The sequence below is a fragment of the Nansenia antarctica genome, assembly GCF_963989245.1.
Source record: "Nansenia antarctica genome assembly, chromosome: 16".
NCBI classification, from domain to species: domain Eukaryota; kingdom Metazoa; phylum Chordata; class Actinopteri; order Argentiniformes; family Microstomatidae; genus Nansenia; species Nansenia antarctica.
This window is the reverse complement of record NC_137686.1, coordinates 22,665,484-22,684,991: the sequence shown is the minus strand read 5'-3', so window position 1 is coordinate 22,684,991 and position 19,508 is coordinate 22,665,484. Positions and strand designations below refer to the sequence as shown.

The 19,508-nt window shown below is 40.7% G+C and overlaps 3 protein-coding genes across 4 annotated transcripts; 1 reads left to right on the top strand and 2 right to left on the bottom strand.

Moving 5' to 3' along the window:
* Positions 1-1,349: 1,349 nt before the first annotated feature.
* Positions 1,350-3,305, bottom strand: LOC308172145 (alanine aminotransferase 1-like; the record flags this gene model as incomplete). Its single annotated transcript, XM_080547055.1, has 3 exons — positions 1,350-1,578; positions 2,915-3,027; positions 3,171-3,305. The coding sequence occupies 3 exons, from the start codon at positions 3,303-3,305 to the stop codon at positions 1,488-1,490; spliced, it is 339 nt and encodes a 112-aa protein (XP_080403181.1). The 3' UTR covers positions 1,350-1,487.
* Positions 3,306-3,342: 37 nt separating this feature from the next.
* Positions 3,343-5,192, top strand: LOC308172144 (glycosylphosphatidylinositol anchor attachment 1 protein-like; the record flags this gene model as incomplete). The annotated part of the gene is made up of 5 exons (XM_080547054.1): positions 3,343-3,351; positions 3,630-3,826; positions 4,056-4,209; positions 4,888-4,959; positions 5,058-5,192. 5 exons carry the CDS (start codon positions 3,343-3,345, stop codon positions 5,190-5,192), a joined length of 567 nt encoding a protein of 188 aa, XP_080403180.1.
* Positions 5,193-10,006: 4,814 nt separating this feature from the next.
* LOC308171597 (alanine aminotransferase 2-like) lies at positions 10,007-15,346 on the bottom strand. Of its 2 annotated transcripts, none has more exons than XM_080546472.1 (11): positions 15,154-15,346; positions 14,186-14,275; positions 13,613-13,721; positions 13,331-13,464; positions 12,638-12,881; positions 12,226-12,305; positions 11,865-12,001; positions 11,516-11,690; positions 11,266-11,421; positions 11,011-11,123; positions 10,007-10,343 (listed from the first exon to the last, which is right to left on the bottom strand). In XM_080546472.1, the coding sequence occupies exons 1-11, from the start codon at positions 15,256-15,258 to the stop codon at positions 10,253-10,255; spliced, it is 1,434 nt and encodes a 477-aa protein (XP_080402598.1). In that variant the 5' UTR covers positions 15,259-15,346; the 3' UTR covers positions 10,007-10,252. The 2 variants fall into 2 exon arrangements, with proteins under 2 accessions (XP_080402598.1, XP_080402599.1); XM_080546473.1 differs by having other exon boundaries at positions 12,274-12,305.
* Positions 15,347-19,508: the final 4,162 nt, after the last annotated feature.

Here is a 19,508-nt window from a genome sequence, read left to right as displayed (position 1 = left end):
TAGCTTCCAAAGGTCACGTGGTTTGTTTAAGTTTTCTTCGATTTTGTTATCGAGGTATTCTTTCTTAGCAGATTTGGTCATGGTAATTACCTGATTGCATAGTTTGTTGCATTGTTTTTTAATTTTCTCAAAGTGGGTTTTGTGATCTTCGTTTAAGTGTTTCACTAATTTTGATTTGCATTTTTGAACTTCAGAGCATTTTAGGTCTCTGACTTTCATAGCATTTAGAATGTCCGAATTCATCCATGGTTCCGATCGGGCTTTAACCCTGGTGGTTCCCATGGGGGCTATACTGTCAATAATATTTAGGAATTTGGTTTTGAAACCTAGCCATGCCTCTTCAACCTGTGTGCATTTTAGTTCATCTAACCAGTCTTGTTTCTCCAGTTTATGGTTTAAGGCCTCACTAGAATAGGATTTAAGGGATCTAGTGGTTACAGTTTTATGACCGCCAGCCTTGGGTTTATGTTTTTTACGAGTGCAAAAGATCATGTAATGATCACTTAGCCCACATACAATAACCCCACTCTTGGAGATTTTGGACTCATCCGATGTTAGGATGAGATCTATGGTAGTTTGAGTAGAACTACACACCCTAGTGGGTTTGGTAATTTGTTGACGGAGACCGTGCAATTCAGAAAACCTAGTGAAGGATTTGAAAACGGATGCTTCATTTCTGAGCATGTCCGTGTTCAAATCCCCAATAAGAATCTTTTCCACACAGTCAGCGTCATCCAAGCACCCCTCAAGAATATCATAGAAATCACTCTGATCGGGAGGTCTGTAGATAGTACCAACCAGCACCGGTTTTGCTTTGTTAAAGATAATTTCAACCCAAACAGATGCCCCTCGTGGTGTTTTATACTTGCGTACTATTGTTTGTACAGATGTACGTGGTACCTTCAGGCATTTGGAAATTGTTCAAAAGGATGAACCATCCAACCATTTTTTTCTGAGGTTTTGGCTGATTTCTTTTAATTTTCCCATGATTTCAAGCAAAGCTTTGGTCCACTGGAATTGTGATATAGTGAATTATTAAGTGAAATAATCTGTCTGTAAACAATTGTTGGAGAAATTACTTGTCTTATGCACAAAGTAGATGTCTAACCGATTTGCCAAAACGATAGTTTGTTAAAATGAGTTTTATGACTTCAACCTAAGTGTATGTAAACTTCAGACTTAAACACAAACAGCTAAACACACAAACAAACACAGCTGGTCCAGGGAAGAGATGGCACAGGTTTTGCGTTTATTCAAACAATTCTATATTGCTGGGCTTGGCGATAAGGTGAGTTAAGACAAGTTAAGGTGAGATGTGGGCCACAATCTGTAGATATGATGTTATGAAACGTTGCAGATAGAAATGTCATAAATAGAGCTCACAGGATTCTGTATTCTATGTCATTGAGGCATGCTTGTTAATAATATATCTGAATGTTCCACGACGTTGTGCCCTGCTGAATGAGGCCTCTATCTGGGGCCACCATTCAGGAGAACTCCTTCATGAAGCGCAGGTGGAAGCTCTCCAGGCGGCTCAGTGCCTCCTCCATGGTCTCCACTGGAGTCACAACACAGAATCTGCAGAGAGGATCAGGGGTTCATGACCACTATGATTTTAGCATATTATACAACTGGGCCAGTTGGCTCAATGTTGTGCTATAGGTTTCACAGGAGCTCCCTTCATTGTTATAAACTTCATTCCTGGTGTTCCTCCTCCATCCTCTACTCTCTTCCTACTCAAAATGCACTGGAGGAGAAGATCTAGGTTTCTCCCCTTAGATTCTCCTACAATGGCTTTTGAGAGGGAGGACAGAATCAAGTAAAAAAAAAAAAAAAAAATTTTTATAACTGAGAAAGGGCCCTTCTCTCTCAACGGTACTCAACGTTCTTCAACTTTCTGTGAGGCTGTTTTCTTCCTTTTGGTGAGTGTGACAATGACATTACTACCCAACTACTATTCCCAAATTGGTCGTTCAAAAACGTTTTTTGTTCAATTAAGCAATATCACACGAGAGGGAGTGTGTTATACTGAATATCAGCACGGCTGTGATTCGGTCATAGGTACGAGGCCGCAGGCCGAGTACCGAAGACAATCACAGCCGTGCTGATATTCAGTATAACATACGACCTCAAGTGTGATATTGCTTTTATACAACAGTTCTACAGCGCAATTTATTAATTAACAGTAATAAGTGACAACAGAATATTATTTGTTTGTTTATTTAATCATTTATTTTGGCTCCGTCAAGAAAAAATAGTTCCGCAACGGGACTGTTTAAGGCTTAGCCAAGTCTGGAGGCAGTTCAAGGCCCATGTCGTTTGCCTTACGGTATTGATTTCATTTTTACTCTTCTCCAATTTGTCCAGGTCGGCCGGTGTCATATCAGCACACCTGGGGGTTTGCACTGAAGTACCTTCGTCCTCTCCTTCTGATTCATAATTTAAGTCAAATGTTATATTTGGAAATATATCCATCTTCTGTTTCTGTTGTAGGCTATATGACCGTTAATGTAGTCTAATTAACGGTCATTTAGTAGAACATCTGTGCGGCGGAGTGATACATATAGTTAAAAGTCCCAGTGCTGTTATACTATACTGTATATCGTAACTCATGGAATGCCTCTTGTCCAATCAAATTACTTGGTCGGAACTAACTGTTGTATAATTAAACATTGCACAAGTTGGTGGCATGGTGAACCCAACCCTGGTTTCATGCATTGATTGTTTACTCAAGAAGACTAGTCATTTAGGATAGGATACAGTCTTCTACATTTCCCATGTTCAGACACAAGCCACTCTGTACCATGTGGATTTTAGTCTAGTCTGTGTGTAAGAATGTAAGACAGCTTTGGGGGCTATTTGAAATGTGTAAAGAAGCGGTTGTGAGACTGAGTGGAGAGAGTGGGGATTGTACCTGATATGGTGGGTGCCCTCCCTCTGTCCATCTTCACACCCAGGTCCCACACAGAGACCCTCCTCCTCCAGCAGTCTGGTACAGTACAGCAGGTCAGGATGCACCCCTGCCTCCTACAATATAGAAAAGAACAACATTCAAAGATACATTGAGCCTCCTAATAGTTTCTTGTTCTTTCAAGGTCCCCCCCCCCCTTAGATATTCTAAGGAATCAAAAGATACAGGGAAAACTATCGAGTTGCAACCATAGACTAACCTTGGCCTTGGCAATGGCTGCTGGGGGAAGATGCAGCCTAAGGAACATAAAGGCTCCCCCCGCCACTGGCTGACAGCTCATCCCTGGGAGGGCGTTGACGACCTCTGGGACCCGCCTCACATTCTGGACCAGCATGGCCCGGATAGACTGGGTCTCCTGACGGTGAAGAAGAATGGACAGTGTGAGAAACGTCATGGTCATGTTCTGAAAAGATTACATACATTAAGGGTGTACTCACTTTTGAGATATACTGTATATAGCATTAGTTCTGAGAATCTCTTCATATTCAAGGAAAATTGATATTGTAACTAAATCGAATCGGAATCGGATCGAATCGAATTAAATCGTGAATCGAATCGAATCAGGAGCTGTGAATCGGAATCGAATCGTTTTGGGAAATCAGTGGCGATACCCAGCCCTAGTGTGTGTGTGTTTACGTGTGCGTGTGCTCCCGCGTAGCTCCAGAGGAACGACTGGGACAGCACGTCGGGCTACAGCCACGCGGCCGAGACCATGATGCTGATGGTGCTGAAGCAGGCCAGCGGGCGGCCCTGGGGCGACCACGGCCTCTTCCTCCGCTACCACATCGAGGCCGCCACCATCAGGGGCGTCAACAGCTTCAGCCAGTACAAGGTGGACGCCACCACCGTCGGCAGGTCAGGGACGTCCTCCCAATACGGGATGAACACAAACCAATTCCACTTTATTTATTTCACGCAATTCATACACAACAGCTTACGGAGGGGGGTGTATTTGAACTTGAGGAGTGAGTTTACACTAGCCACGCTAACATCCTCTCTCTCTCTCTCTCTCTCTCTCTGTGTGTGTGTGTGTGTGTGTGTGTGCGTGTGCGTGCGTGTGCGTGCGTGTGTCCCCTCTCCCCAGGCTGCTGGAGGGAATGTTCCGGAAGCTGAACAACCTCCTGGAGCGTCTCCACCAGTCCTACTTCTTCTACCTGATGCCCTCGCTCTCGCGCTTCGTCTCCATCGGCTACTACATGCCCGCCTTCGGCCTGCTGGCCGTCATCCTGCTGCTCCGTGTATCCTTGCACTCCGGCTTAACTGATAGGGAAGGGGCGTGGCAGGGGGGTGGGAGGGGGTGTGGTGGGGGGGGGGCGAGGCTCTTTGGCAGGGCTTTCAGTCATTTACACTGTTTTCGGTCCATTTCCATTCCAGTGATTCTTTTTTTTTGTTTTTTTGTTTGTTATTCAAATACTTCACTAACCTGCCTATATCTCTCTTTTCTTTTCCTTTTTTTTTAAAGGTTATTTTTTGAGTGAGGCAGTCCCACTCATATTTTTCATTTTATTGGATAGAGATTGTGAAGATATAGACAGGAAAGTAAGGCTAAAGTAAGGAAAGCAAATGCTAGCAGCCTCGGGAATAAGCTTTGATAGTGAGACAGGTCAGGTGGTCAAGAATGTCTCCGCTCCTTACTCATCATGACCAGTCAGTCAGTCAGTCATGTATGTGTGTGTTGATGGTGCTGTAAGCGTAATATCCACCTAATCATAATAATAATAATAATATAATAATAATAATATATGCCATTTAGCTGACACTTTTATCCAAAGCGACTTACATTGCAGTGAGTCCATAATTTTTTTAGTATATATGGTTCCAGCAGGATTATTATTATTATTATTATTATTATTATTATTATTATTATTATTATTATACCCACCTAGCTGTTGTGACTGACCTTGACAGCAGTGCAGGCCTTAGACCTGTGGTGTCAGCTAGGAGCCCCGCCTCCAGGGACACAGGACGGCCTTGCAGAAGGGGAGCCGGTCAGTTACATCCTCCTGTCTGTCTGTCTGTCTGTTTTTTTTACCCCTTCTAGTCTATTTAACCCTTCTCCCCCCCCCCCCCCCCCTCGCTCCTCCAGCAGCAGCAGGCTTCCAGCCCGGGGGTCCTGTCTATCCTCACCCCTGTGGTGATCAGTCACATGACCGGTGTGGCTCTCTACACCCTGCCCATCCGCTCCCAGGAGATGGCGGTGGAGCACTTCCCCCGTGTCTGAGACAGAGGCCGTGGTCCTCACCGCCATCGCCATCTACACCGCCGGCCTGGCGCTGCCTCACAACACAGACAGGTATTAATGTCATCTGGTATCTTTATACTGCCACCTTAATGTTGAGGAACCAAAGCCAAAGAGTTTTACTCTTGTATACATTGGGATGTAATAGACTGACTTCACACACTTCCTGATAGAATGAATGAATGAATGAATGGTCTTTATTGTCATTAATATAGTACAGGTACCATACAACGAAATTTGGGAGATGGGGGCTCCCCTGGTATTAGGAAAAAAATACTAAAAACAAGAAGGGAAAAAGAGCTGGTTTACATAAATAAAGGCTATATACACTATCCACTATACTATACAAATAAAACACTGTGCTGTACTCTATGCTATGCTATAAATATCCTAACATTTCCTATCTCTGAACCTTATGTACCCGAGGGTTGTCATATTGCACATAGTATTATTGCACATTCATTTAAAGTGTCGCAGTTTGCAGGTTTGAAATGTTCACAGTTTTGTTTCAGTATTGCACTTGATTACAATCTAGTAGCTGCCATCAAATTGTCTAGATTGTCCTGGGCCTAGAACCTAGGTCTTTACTGTGTTCAGGGCCTGAATGGCCCTAGGGTAGAAGCTGAGCTTCAGTCTATTTGTCCTTGCGGACATGGTCCTGAACCGCCTGCCCGAGGGCAGCCGAACAAAGTGTGTGTCGTAATAGTGTCGTAATAGTACAACTGTTTAACAAGTCTGTCTGCGCAAGTAAGAGGGGAAGGAATAGAAAACAAGTGGGCTCTCTCAACCTCGGTTTCTGCTCATGTTCAGCAGGGAGCCTGGAGGCTTTCTTGTTTGTGTAATTGTTTGTGTAATTGTTTGTGTAATTGTAATTGTTTGTGTAATTGTAATTGTTTGTGTAATTGTTTGTGTAATTGTAATTGTTTGTGTAATTGTAATTGTTTGTGTAATTGTTTGTGTAATTGTAATTGTTTGTGTAATTGTTTGTGTAATTGTAATTGTTTGTGTAATTGTTTGTGTAATTGTTTGTGTAATTGTAATTGTTTGTGTAATTGTAATTGTTTGTGTAATTGTAATTGTTTGTGTAATTGTAATTGTTTGTGTAATTGTTTGTGTAATTGTAATTGTTTGTGTAATTGTAATTGTTTGTGTAATTGTTTGTGTAATTGTAATTGTTTGTGTAATTGTAATTGTTTGTGTAATTGTAATTGTTTGTGTAATTGTTTGTGTAATTGTAATTGTTTGTGTAATTGTAATTGTTTGTGTAATTGTAATTGTTTGTGTAATTGTTTGTGTAATTGTAATTGTTTGTGTAATTGTAATTGTTTGTGTAATTGTAATTGTTTGTGTAATTGTTTGTGTAATTGTAATTGTTTGTGTAATTGTAATTGTTTGTGTAATTGTTTGTGTAATTGTAATTGTTTGTGTAATTGTAATTGTTTGTGTAATTGTAATTGTTTGTGTAATTGTTTGTGTAATTGTAATTGTTTGTGTAATTGTAATTGTTTGTGTAATTGTAATTGTTTGTGTAATTGTACTTGTTTGTGTAATTGTTTGTGTAATTGTAGTTGTTTGTGTAATTGTAATTGTTTGTGTAATTGTTTGTGTAATTGTAATTGTTTGTGTAATTGTAATTGTTTGTGTAATTGTAATTGTTTGTGTAATTGTAATTGTTTGTGTAATTGTTTGTGTACTTGTAATTGTTTGTGTAATTGTAATTGTTTGTGTAATTGTAATTGTTTGTGTAATTGTTTGTGTAATTGTAATTGTTTGTGTAATTGTAATTGTTTGTGTAATTGTAATTGTTTGTGTAATTGTTTGTGTAATTGTAATTGTTTGTGTAATTGTAATTGTTTGTGTAATTGTAATTGTTTGTGTAATTGTAATTGTTTGTGTAATTGTACTTGTTTGTGTAATTGTTTGTGTAATTGTAATTGTTTGTGTAATTGTAATTGTTTGTGTAATTGTAATTGTTTGTGTAATTGTAATTGTTTGTGTAATTGTAATTGTTTGTGTAATTGTTTGTGTAATTGTAATTGTTTGTGTAATTGTAATTGTTTGTGTAATTGTTTGTGTAATTGTAATTGTTTGTGTAATTGTAATTGTTTGTGTAATTGTAATTGTTTGTGTAATTGTTTGTGTAATTGTAATTGTTTGTGTAATTGTTTGTGTAATTGTTTGTGTAATTGTAATTGTTTGTGTAATTGTAATTGTTTGTGTAATTGTAATTGTTTGTGTAATTGTAATTGTTTGTGTAATTGTTTGTGTAATTGTAATTGTTTGTGTAATTGTTTGTGTAATTGTAATTGTTTGTGTAATTGTAATTGTTTGTGTAATTGTTTGTGTAATTGTAATTGTTTGTGTAATTGTAATTGTTTGTGTAATTGTAATTGTTTGTGTAATTGTTTGTGTAATTGTAATTGTTTGTGTAATTGTAATTGTTTGTGTAATTGTAATTGTTTGTGTAATTGTTTGTGTAATTGTAATTGTTTGTGTAATTGTAATTGTTTGTGTAATTGTAATTGTTTGTGTAATTGTAATTGTTTGTGTAATTGTTTGTGTAATTGTAATTGTTTGTGTAATTGTTTGTGTAATTGTAATTGTTTGTGTAATTGTAATTGTTTGTGTAATTGTTTGTGTAATTGTAATTGTTTGTGTAATTGTAATTGTTTGTGTAATTGTAATTGTTTGTGTAATTGTTTGTGTAATTGTAATTGTTTGTGTAATTGTAATTGTTTGTGTAATTGTAATTGTTTGTGTAATTGTTTGTGTAATTGTAATTGTTTGTGTAATTGTAATTGTTTGTGTAATTGTAATTGTTTGTGTAATTGTAATTGTTTGTGTAATTGTAATTGTTTGTGTAATTGTAATTGTTTGTGTAATTGTTTGTGTACTTGTAATTGTTTGTGTAATTGTAATTGTTTGTGTAATTGTAATTGTTTGTGTAATTGTTTGTGTAATTGTAATTGTTTGTGTAATTGTAATTGTTTGTGTAATTGTAATTGTTTGTGTAATTGTTTGTGTAATTGTAATTGTTTGTGTAATTGTAATTGTTTGTGTAATTGTAATTGTTTGTGTAATTGTAATTGTTTGTGTAATTGCACTTGTTTGTGTAATTGTTTGTGTAATTGTAATTGTTTGTGTAATTGTAATTGTTTGTGTAATTGTAATTGTTTGTGTAATTGTAATTGTTTGTGTAATTGTTTGTGTAATTGTAATTGTTTGTGTAATTGTAATTGTTTGTGTAATTGTAATTGTTTGTGTAATTGTTTGTGTAATTGTAATTGTTTGTGTAATTGTAATTGTTTGTGTAATTGTAATTGTTTGTGTAATTGTTTGTGTAATTGTAATTGTTTGTGTAATTGTAATTGTTTGTGTAATTGTTTGTGTAATTGTAATTGTTTGTGTAATTGTAATTGTTTGTGTAATTGTACTTGTTTGTGTAATTGTTTGTGTAATTGTAATTGTTTGTGTAATTGTAATTGTTTGTGTAATTGTAATTGTTTGTGTAATTGTTTGTGTAATTGTAATTGTTTGTGTAATTGTTTGTGTAATTGTTTGTGTAATTGTAATTGTTTGTGTAATTGTAATTGTTTGTGTAATTGTAATTGTTTGTGTAATTGTACTTGTTTGTGTAATTGTTTGTGTAATTGTAATTGTTTGTGTAATTGTAATTGTTTGTGTAATTGTTTGTGTAATTGTAATTGTTTGTGTAATTGTAATTGTTTGTGTAATTGTAATTGTTTGTGTAATTGTAATTGTTTGTGTAATTGTTTGTGTAATTGTAATTGTTTGTGTAATTGTAATTGTTTGTGTAATTGTAATTGTTTGTGTAATTGTAATTGTTTGTGTAATTGTTTGTGTAATTGTAATTGTTTGTGTAATTGTTTGTGTAATTGTAATTGTTTGTGTAATTGTAATTGTTTGTGTAATTGTAATTGTTTGTGTAATTGTTTGTGTAATTGTAATTGTTTGTGTAATTGTAATTGTTTGTGTAATTGTTTGTGTAATTGTAATTGTTTGTGTAATTGTAATTGTTTGTGTAATTGTTTGTGTAATTGTAATTGTTTGTGTAATTGTTATTGTTTGTGTAATTGTAATTGTTTGTGTAATTGTCTCAGTCATCAGTCCTCAAACTGATGGCAAAGGAAGGGGTCGTCTGAGTCTCCTCTCCTGAGGCTGGACTGGACACATCTCTGTCATCTGAGATGTTGGACACGTTGATGCCTGAGTCCTCACTGTGATGCCCATGGGCATGGCTGTCATCTAGGGTCACAAATAACAATGTGCCATCCATGTCCTGGTGTGTCATTTTCTTTATAAGGGTTCTTCACACACACTAAGTAATCCTACGTGTATCTCTAGGAGACAGAACGCGTCTCCTTCCTGAGCCTATGTTTATGACGACTGCGTGGCCCCTCGTGGTGTTTTAGACTTGCCTACTATTGTTTGTACTTGGTACCTTCAGGCATTTGGAAATTGTTCAAAAGGATGAACCATCCAACCATTTTTTCTGAGGTTTTGGCTGATTTCTTTTAATTTCCCCATGATTTCAAGCAAAGCTTTGGTCCACTGGAATTGTGATATAGTGAATTATTAAGTGAAATAATCTGTCTGTAAACAATTGTTGGAGAAATTACTTGTCTTATGCACAAAGTAGATGTCCTAACCGATTTGCCAAAACTATAGTTTGTTAAAATGAGTTTTATGACTTCAACCTAAGTGTATGTAAACTTCAGACACAAACAGCTAAACACACAAACAAACACAGCTGGTCCAGGGAAGAGATGGCACAGGTTTTGCGTTTATTCAAACAATTATATATTGCTGGCCTTGGCGATAAGGTGAGTTAAGACACTTAAGGTGAGATGTGGGCCACAATCTGTAGATATGATGTTATGAAACGTTGCAGATAGAAATGTCATAAATAGAGCTCACAGGATTCTTTATTCTATGTCATTGAGGCATGCTTGTTAATAATTTATCTGAATGTTCCACGACGTTGTGCCCTGCTGAATGAGGCCTCTATCTGGGGCCACCATTCAGGAGAACTCCTTCATGAAGCGCAGGTGGAAGCTCTCCAGGCGGCTCAGTGCCTCCTCCATGGTCTCCACTGGAGTCACAACACAGAATCTGCAGAGAGGATCAGGGGTTCATGACCACTATGATTTTAGCATATTATACAACTGGGCCAGTTGGCTCAATGTTGTGCTATAGGTTTCACAGGAGCTCCCTTCATTGTTATAAACTTCATTCCTGGTGTTCCTCCTCCATCCTCTACTCTCTTCCTACTCAAAATGCACTGGAGGAGAAGATCTAGGTTTCTCCCCTTAGATTCTCCTACAATGGCTTTTGAGAGGGAGGACAGAATCAAGTTAATTATTTTTTTATTTTTTTATATAACTGAGAAAGGGCCCTTCTCTCTCAACGGTACTCACCGTTCTTCAACTTTCTGTGAGGCTGTTTTCTTCCTTTTGGTGAGTGTGACAATGACATTACTACCCAACTACTATTCCCAAATTGGTCGTTCAAAAACGTTTTTTTGTTCAATTAAACATTGCACAAGTTGGTGGCATGGTGAACCCAACCCTGGTTTCATGCATTGATTGTTTACTCAAGAAGACTAGTCATTTAGGATAGGATACAGTCTTCTACATTTCCCATGTTCAGACACAAGCCACTCTGTACCATGTGGATTTAAGTCTAGTCTGAATGTAAGAATGTAAGACAGCTTTGGGGGCTATTTGTAATGTGTAAAGAAGCTGTTGTGAGACTGAGTGGAGAGAGTGGGGATTTGTACCTGATATGGTGGGTGCCCTCCCTCTGTCCATCTTCACACCCAGGTCCCACACAGAGACCCTCCTCCTCCAGCAGTCTGGTACAGTACAGCAGGTCAGGATGCACCCCTGCCTCCTACAATATAGAAACGAACAACATTCAAAGATACATTGAGCCTCCTAATAGTTTCTTGTTCTTTCAAGGTCCCCCCCCCCTTAGATATTCTAAGGAATCAAAAGATACAGGGAAAACTATCGAGTTGCAACCATAGACTAACCTTGGCCTTGGCAATGGCTGCTGGGGGAAGATGCAGCCTAAGGAACATAAAGGCTCCCCCCGCCACTGGCTGACAGCTCATCCCTGGGAGGGCGTTGACGGCCTCCAGGATCCGCCTCACATTCTGGACCAGCATGGCCCGGATAGACTGGGTCTCCTAACAGAGAGGCCAGAGAGGATAAGGGACAGTGTGAGAAACGGTATGGTCATGTCGTGATTAGAATCTTAGATGGATGTTGGTCTGGTCTCACCTCAACATAGACAGCGTACGAGGGGTCCCCAGGTCTTGGAGGATTGGCCATGAGGTCCAAGGCTAACTGACCAGTCACAGCCGAGCAGGCGTCGGTGGAGAACACGGTGTAGGCGTACTTCATGATGGTGGGGTCAAGGTTCAACAGCTCCACGTAACCCCCTCGCAGACCACACCTATTTACCAGTGAGAATCACTGGTCCAGTCTAAAATTGATTTCTTTGGGGATTGACATGTACTGTAATGTGCTTTTGTTACTATTGATGTATTGTGCTGGTGGCAGCTAATTAAGAAGTGGATTTTACATTAAATGGAGAAGATGCAGCAACAGTCCTAGACTGTGAACTCACTCTCCCATGAAGCCTTTGGATGCTGAGTGGAAGGAAGCCAGCTCTACGGTGTGAGAGAGAGGAGGACCCATCTCAGACAGCACCTTCTTATAGGACACAAACTCACTACCTTCCCTGAACACACTATCTTGATACACCTGAGAGAGAAGAGACATGGAGTGTTAGCAAGGAATATCAGGATCGTGGCTGGGGGTGTCCGTATTCCATTCATTAATATATTGAAGTAGTCACATAATTGTTTGGTTTGGTATAGTATACTACAACTTTTGTTCAGAACAATCATTTGTATGTGTAGTGGTCTGTGACAGGGATGAGGTCAACGGGTGAGACAGACAACAGAGTAAGAAGGTCAGAAGGTCACCTCATCAGCCATCAGGAAGAGCCTTTCCTCAGCAGCGAATTGTATTACCTCTTCAATAGACTTCCTGCTTTGAACATGACCTAGCAACAAAACAGGAAAAACCAAGGTCTTCTTATACTGGTGTGGTAAAATTAGTTATAGTATATAGTAATATAGTAGTTTAGAATCCTCTGGGTTACATTGCTAGAACTGCCCCATTCCATTCCGGTCCCTACTGTACCTCGTTTCTCTAGCCTCCTAGACCCTACACCTGCACTGTTTGCTCTACAGGCTACAGACATTGGACATGATGATTACTCCACACTTAACCATCTATAATCCAAGTGTAGCCTTGAGCATGCTCTTTCAAATCTATACGAATTGACAGGCTGGAGTAGGAGCTATGATGAGAGACTAAGAACCAAATAGTTACCTGTGGGATTTCCTGGGTTGATGACATACAGCGCAACAGGGTTGCAGACCCCCTTAGTGGACCGAAGTGCTCTTCGTAGCTCCTCCACCTTCAGGGCCCAGCCTTGATCCTCACTCGGGTAGTAGGGCACCATGGCTGCACCCTGCCCTTCCAGTGCCATTCTGAATGTGGAGTAGGTGGGCATCGGGGTCAACACGCCCGTCTGTGATGAGCCCTCACCATGGACCAACAGCTTCAACACTTGCTGAAGCAGATTGGAAATAGAACAGGAGAGACGAATGAGATGATGATGATTGTGGTGGTGATGGTGATTATCAAAGTCAATCAATCGAACCTTTTTTAAGCAGCACATTTCGTAAAAAATGTAATTGTAATTCACTTATGTGAAACATTTTAATTGTAATTCACAAGAGAGAAAAACAGGAAAAAGAAAAGAAAATGACAAATCAGATTAATGTAGTGAAATAATGAAATGATGATGATGATGATGATGATGAAGACTGAAGATTGTTGAAGCAAAAGTCAAATTTGTACGTCGGAGCCTTTTAAAGTTTTTTTTGAATTGGGTAGTCCCACTCTTGAATTTTGTCAGGAGGGGATGGCCCGGATTTGAACCCATGCCAACATGAGCATATTAGATAAGACAAGGAAATGCAGTAGCATGTGTGTGTACACTGTGTGTGGTATTCCTACCATTATTGACCTCTGGGAGCCGGAGGTGATGAAGATGTTCTCAGGGGAAGATGGTACACCACCATCTCGCCGAGAGATTAGGTCAGAAACACTGCACTGTATATAAGAAATGCCACCATTGGGTGTGTATGAACCTGTTAAGATTTAAAAAGCAGAAATAGATGCATATTCACAAGCAGCACACTCCAACAGGAAACACACAGCACATTATTGATTGTTTTGAACAACCATTGTTATTGAACAATTAAAGCACCCAGGTCCAAAAACACTGTCCTTCCTTACCCACACTCCCTCCGTCACATTTTCCCAGCAGCCTTTGGGCCCTCTGTCTGACGTCCACTGGCAGTTTGTCACTGTGAACAAGCTGTGGATATAGGCAGGCTGCCAGAACCTGACAGACAGACAGACAGACAGACAGACAGACAGACAGACAGGCAGACAGACAGGCAGACAGGCAGACAGACAGACAGGCAGACAGGCAGACAGACAGACAGACAGGCAGACAGACAGACAGACAGACAGGCAGACAGGCAGACAGACAGACAGACAGACAGACAGGCAGACAGGCAGACAGACAGGCAGACAGACAGACAGGCAGACAGGCAGACAGACAGGCAGGCAGACAGACAGGCAGACAGGCAGACAGGCAGACAGACAGACAGACAGACAGACAGGCAGACAGACAGACCATTTCAGTCAATTCCTACAACTCCCAAGATTCCCCTCTTCTCCCACATCATTTATTGACCCTTTTGATAGATCTTTTATGTTTATTCCCTTAGAAAAAAAACTCCATTGCACGCCATTGTGCAAATGCTTTGTGAATCTGGCCTCTCAGAACCTAGACAGCCTTACCTGCCGGACGAATGATAATGGTTTCACCCCTGCTCTGTGTGGGTCACCCCAGCAGACATCTATCACCTCCTTGTAAGGCTTCTTCACCCCCTGCCAAAAGCAGAGGACATGACACATATAAACCAATTTAAAAACATTAAGTTCTAGAATGTATTCATATCAGTTACTTTCTAAATAGCAGGTCTTCATTTCATAATTTCATTATGAAAATGTGTTCATTCGTTGCACCAACAACCACACTAAAAGTGGTCTACAACAATTCCACATATTATATATGTATATTTACTTTCTATGTACAGTTCTGCTGTCATATATAATGATATGTCATACAAAGTGTGTAACTAGAATTACAGTAGGCCAGACCTGGAATGATTTCAAATACAGCCCTGCTGCCTTGTGTAAGTAATGAGAGAGTGAAGCTGCTTTTCTTCTTTCAGCTCTATACAGACCTGGCAGAGAATCACCTGAGAAGATACCCAGTGTCTGCTGGGGGTGAATGGGTCGCAGACTTCAGCCACTTATTGCATGCAAATGATTGTCAACCGAAATACTAAACATTAGTGCTTCATTTGGACATGTGATCAATCTGTCCATCACGGTACCCATCACTTGGTTACCCTAAAATAGGGGGGACTATGTATAAAACGTGGTGTAATGTTTGAATGGTGAAACCAATATGTACACAAATTCCATCAAATAAAAGAGCTGAGAATATGTACTTTAACCTCATAGTAACTGTTTGATTTCAAATCCAAAGTGCAGAACCAAAAGTAGAAGAGATGCTTCACTGTCCCATTACTTACGCAGGGCAGGACTGTATTTGAAAAAATTAAAAAACAAAAAGTGTGCTTGATTTAACCCTAAACCTAAACAATTGAATAGTCTCAGAAGAATAAGCATTGTGCCCAGGTCTGCAGTACATACTGCTTATACCAGCAGCAGGGAGGACCTTGTCCTGAGGGTCTTACCTGGCCGAGCTCTGCTTTGATCTGGGTAGCTTGTTTCACCAGCCTCTCCAACTCTGACGGTCTGATACTCCTCACCTTCAGGCTGATCTCTTTCAGGAGCGACATCCCTCCCTTCCTCTCTGTCTCTCTGTCTCTCTCTCTCTCTCTCTCTCTCTCTTCTGAGATAGATCAGTATCTAAAGAAAGGCCACTTGTGCACTCTCTCTGACTCAGTGGACTCAGTGGAGTTCCCTCCTGAGGTGACCTATATTATACCTATATATAGTGTCCTAAGAGCTGGCACAGAGACGTTGGTGTTTGCCGATTATGACGCAATTCAACAGGAGTGTTGCTCCTCTGAGATAGTGTTTGTTCAGCTCTCTTACACCATCAGAGTTGGAGGCTGTGTCACAAATCACCATCTGCACTGGTCTGAGTCACACTGTGTTCATAAGAAGAGCTATTAAAACTAGACAATATTATAGTAATATAATAATATTAGTGTTATTATACTTAGGCCTATCAGGGACTTGCATTGAATGCATGTTAATCACATCATGACTGATGACTTCATCTCATCACTTATTCACATATTCATTAATCCCCCTCTGTTAGCATCGACTTCATAGTTGATATTATTTCAATTCAGTCTGTCAAAATATATTCCAATGAACCTGTGTGGGAGGGGACATTCGGGCTGATTGGCTAATTATGGACAACCATGACACGTTCTAGTCTCTTATTCCTCATGTCGGCAACCAATCAAAATGTTCGGACTTTTATTTTGAAACACGGAAATACGTTTCAACGTTGTTGAGGATCACAACACAAACTCGCTAGTCAAGCCAAAATACTGCAACGCAATGGATTCGGTGAGTAATCCCCACTGCCACATACTTAACTATAACACTACTTTCCATTGTTAACAGGCTCACAAAACAATCTGTGTTAGTTGAAACACACACCCTTGTAGCTAAATCCACCAAAACCCAGCGCCCAAAACCTATATTGTCAAACCGCTAATTGCTATTACACATTGTATGTAGCTACAAGGGTGGGTGTTTTAACTTCACGCATTTTGTAACTTTCAGGCACTGACATTTTGATACCGCCTAAGTGCAATTGATCCAGCCCTGATCAAAAGTGGCCCATTCGGCGGTAACCCGCCCAATCTGGCGGTAACCCGCCCCATCTGGCAACCCCGAACACGGACGGAACCACTGCTTCTGTTCATCCACGCGACGTTGCTAGGAGACGACACGTCACACACGCACTCATTTTGTAAAATCACAAGTAATATCTTTTCTTGTACCCTGAAACGACTGAATCAGGTGAGCTATGCTGTCTGTTTGCTGAATATAAGTTAGCAAAGTTCTCCTAATGTTAAAGCAAGTTGTTGCTAGAGAGTAGAGTGCAATCTGTAGCCTATATATATATATATTATTTTTTTTTTTTTTACTGTATTTAATGTTATTACTGTTGATGTTTATATTTGATCTATATCCTTATGACTGTAGTCGGGCCTCATACAGGTTCGTTACATTACATTTCTATCGTTGATGTCGATTGGCATCGTAGAGATGCTCTGCCTCAGGCGTTTTGTTGCATACTGTTGTGTGTAGCCTACTTTTACTCAATGTAATGATGACAAATAAACAAGACTCGACTTGCATCCCATTCGAGAAGTCGTGAGCTTAGAATGATAAGGTTCTATCTCCGTTTAGGGCAGTTCAGAGATATTGAGCGTCAACGTTTTTACATTCCAGGCATTATGTTTTGTGAGATGGAACCTTTGTATTTTATTAATTACTAACTCAAAAATGTCAACATTTTAAACAACAACACCACACATTTTAATCGCACAGCGAAAATTCGATTCCATTCATGACAACAACAATGGAAATTATGGAATGTTGTCGTGCAACAGAAATCGCACGCTGTGTGCATTGGCCTTTATAATTCTAACGTCACGAAGTGGAAGCGATGGAGACGGGGGCAAAAAAAGGTGGTGGGGAAAAGCAGGCAGGGATGACGGAGGAGGAGACGCTCCTGTGGATGCAGCAGAGGGCCCAGGCAGAAGAGGAGATGGCCCAACAAAAAGGTGGACACGCTTTACTCAGCTCCTCAAGGTAAGATCAAGGCAACATGCATGTGGGGCCAATGACAATTCTCACGATCCATCCAATGCTGCCAGAGACTTTTCCTCTCCTCTAGCCTATTATTCTCTTGCTCTCCTTTCTTCCTCCCCGCGTCTTACTAGATTGAAATCAAGTGAAATACTGAAACACAACTGTGAACATTTCAAACCTGCAAACTGCGACACTTTAAATGAATGTGCAATAACACTATGTGCAATATGACAACCCTCGGGTATAAGGTTCAGAGATAGGAAATGTTAGAATAGGTATAGCATAGCATAGAGTACAGCACAGTGTTTTATTTGTGTAGTATAGTATAGTGGATAGTGTATATAGCCTTTATTTATGTAAACCAGCTCTTTTCCCTTCTTGTTTTTAGTTTTTTTTTCCTAGCACCAGGGGAGCCCCCCCTCCCAAATGTCGTTGTATGGTACCTGTACTGTATTAATGACAATAAAGACCATTCATTCATTCATTCATTCATTCATTCTACCATCCTCGGGCAGGATAAGCTGCAGGAGGAGGAGCGGAACAGTGCGGTAAACGTGCTCAAACTGACGGAGCTAAAGCGAGCGGTTCTTCGCCAGACGCGGGCGGCCGAGTTGTTCAGCCAGACCTTTGATGAGAGGGTGCTGGATCGCGTCATCAAGGTGAGAGATTTCCTTTGCCGCAAACTTCTGCGGGTCACAGAAACTCTCCTGATGTTGATATGACTCGCTTATTGTTTGAGTATGGTGTGTGTGACATCTTTCCCTCCCCCTCTCTCTCTCTCCTCCCCCCCTCTCTCTCCCTCTCTCCCTCTCTCTATGTCTCTCTCTCTCCTCTCTCCCTCTCTCTATGTCTCTCTCTCTCCCCCCTCTCTCTCCCTCTCTCTATGTCTCTCCCTCTCCCCCCTCTCTCTCTCTCTCCCCCCCTCTCTCCCTCTCTCTATGTCTCTCTCTCTCCTCTCTCCCTCTCTCTATGTCTCTCTCTCTCCCCCCTCTGTCTCCCTCTCTCTCTGTCTCTCCCTCTCCCCCCTCTCTCTCCCTCTCCCCCCCTCTCTCCCTCTCTCTATGTCTCTCTCTCCTCTCTCCCTCTTCCCACCTCTCTCCCTCTCTCTCAGTGGAGCCCCTAGACTTTTGGGGGCCCTAAGCAAACAACATTATGGAGGCCCCTGGTAAGGGTCTTAGGCGGGTGACGATGTGGCCCTTTTTTTTTTTTTTTTTTTTTTTTTTTCTTCCAGATTTTATCCCCTTTTCACCCAATTTGGTAGCCAATTTAACCCAACTTAGCATCCAATTATCCCCTGCCTATTGCGAAGGATCCGCCGCCCGACCCCGTGGCCGGCAGTCCCAGAGGAGGCCGCCAGGCAGACTAGGCTGACTGGCTCCTCGAGCCCAGTACCGTTACTCCAGCACCAGACGGGGGCGGTGTTGCGCGACGGATCCTAGTCCAGAAATACTCCTATACCACCCTCGGAAGCGGCCGGCCAATATGCCGCTTCCCGTGTGCCTCGGCCATATCTGGATCTGGCGAGCCGGGATACGAACCCCGGCCCCGGTGGGGATGTGGACATTTTTAAATGTATTTATTTCCCTGACACTAAAATATAATACGGTTTTACGAAGTTCGCGCATATGTGCGCGCTCGTGTGTGTGTAAGTAAAAAAACTGTCTGAAAGACTAGCGTCTCTTTTACAAAGGAGCCCTGGCCAAGACAGCCACAATACAACAATTACATTTGACATAATAAAAGCACATAAAAACATGCAAAGCACATTACATAAAAACAGTCAAAACAGTAGAAACAGTAAAAACAGTACATGACCACAGGTACAGTAGCACACCTAGTACACATTGCGACATACTGGACCACAAGTAGCATACAAATTACATGCAACATGGAGCATGTAAATGATATTTATATAACGTACTTTTCATCTCAGCGGATTGTTTGGCGCGTCATACAATTACCAGCCAGACCCTGGTTGCGTCTCTCAGCGACTTTTTACTTTTGGCTCTATCTATCTATCTCGCTACAGGTGTCATATAACCCTAACCCATATCCTGTCATATAAAAGTACGTTATTGGATCTCCAGGTAATGTATTTCTGACATCCATCACTTTTGCTGTCGTTAAGATACTTTATTTTTCTGTTTTGGTAGTCTGTCCAATGTGACAATTGCCCTCCTCCACCGGCCCTAGTTTTGGATCTAGCTTGCTGTTCATTATTTTCATGATAAAACGTCATAACATCTTC

Bases quoted from the DNA above. Each gene is read 5' to 3' on its own strand.
- LOC308171597 (XM_080546472.1), bottom strand. From the start codon at position 15,258: ATGTCGCTCCTGAAAGAGATCAGCCTGAAGGTGAGGAGTATCAGACCG. The intron at 11,691-11,864 runs GTGAGTTCACAG...ACTGGTAAATAG, and splicing joins TCCAAAGGCTTCATGGGAGA to GTGTGGTCTGCGAGGGGGTT. The intron at 11,124-11,265 runs GTTAGTCTATGG...TCTATATTGTAG, and splicing joins CAGCCATTGCCAAGGCCAAG to GAGGCAGGGGTGCATCCTGA.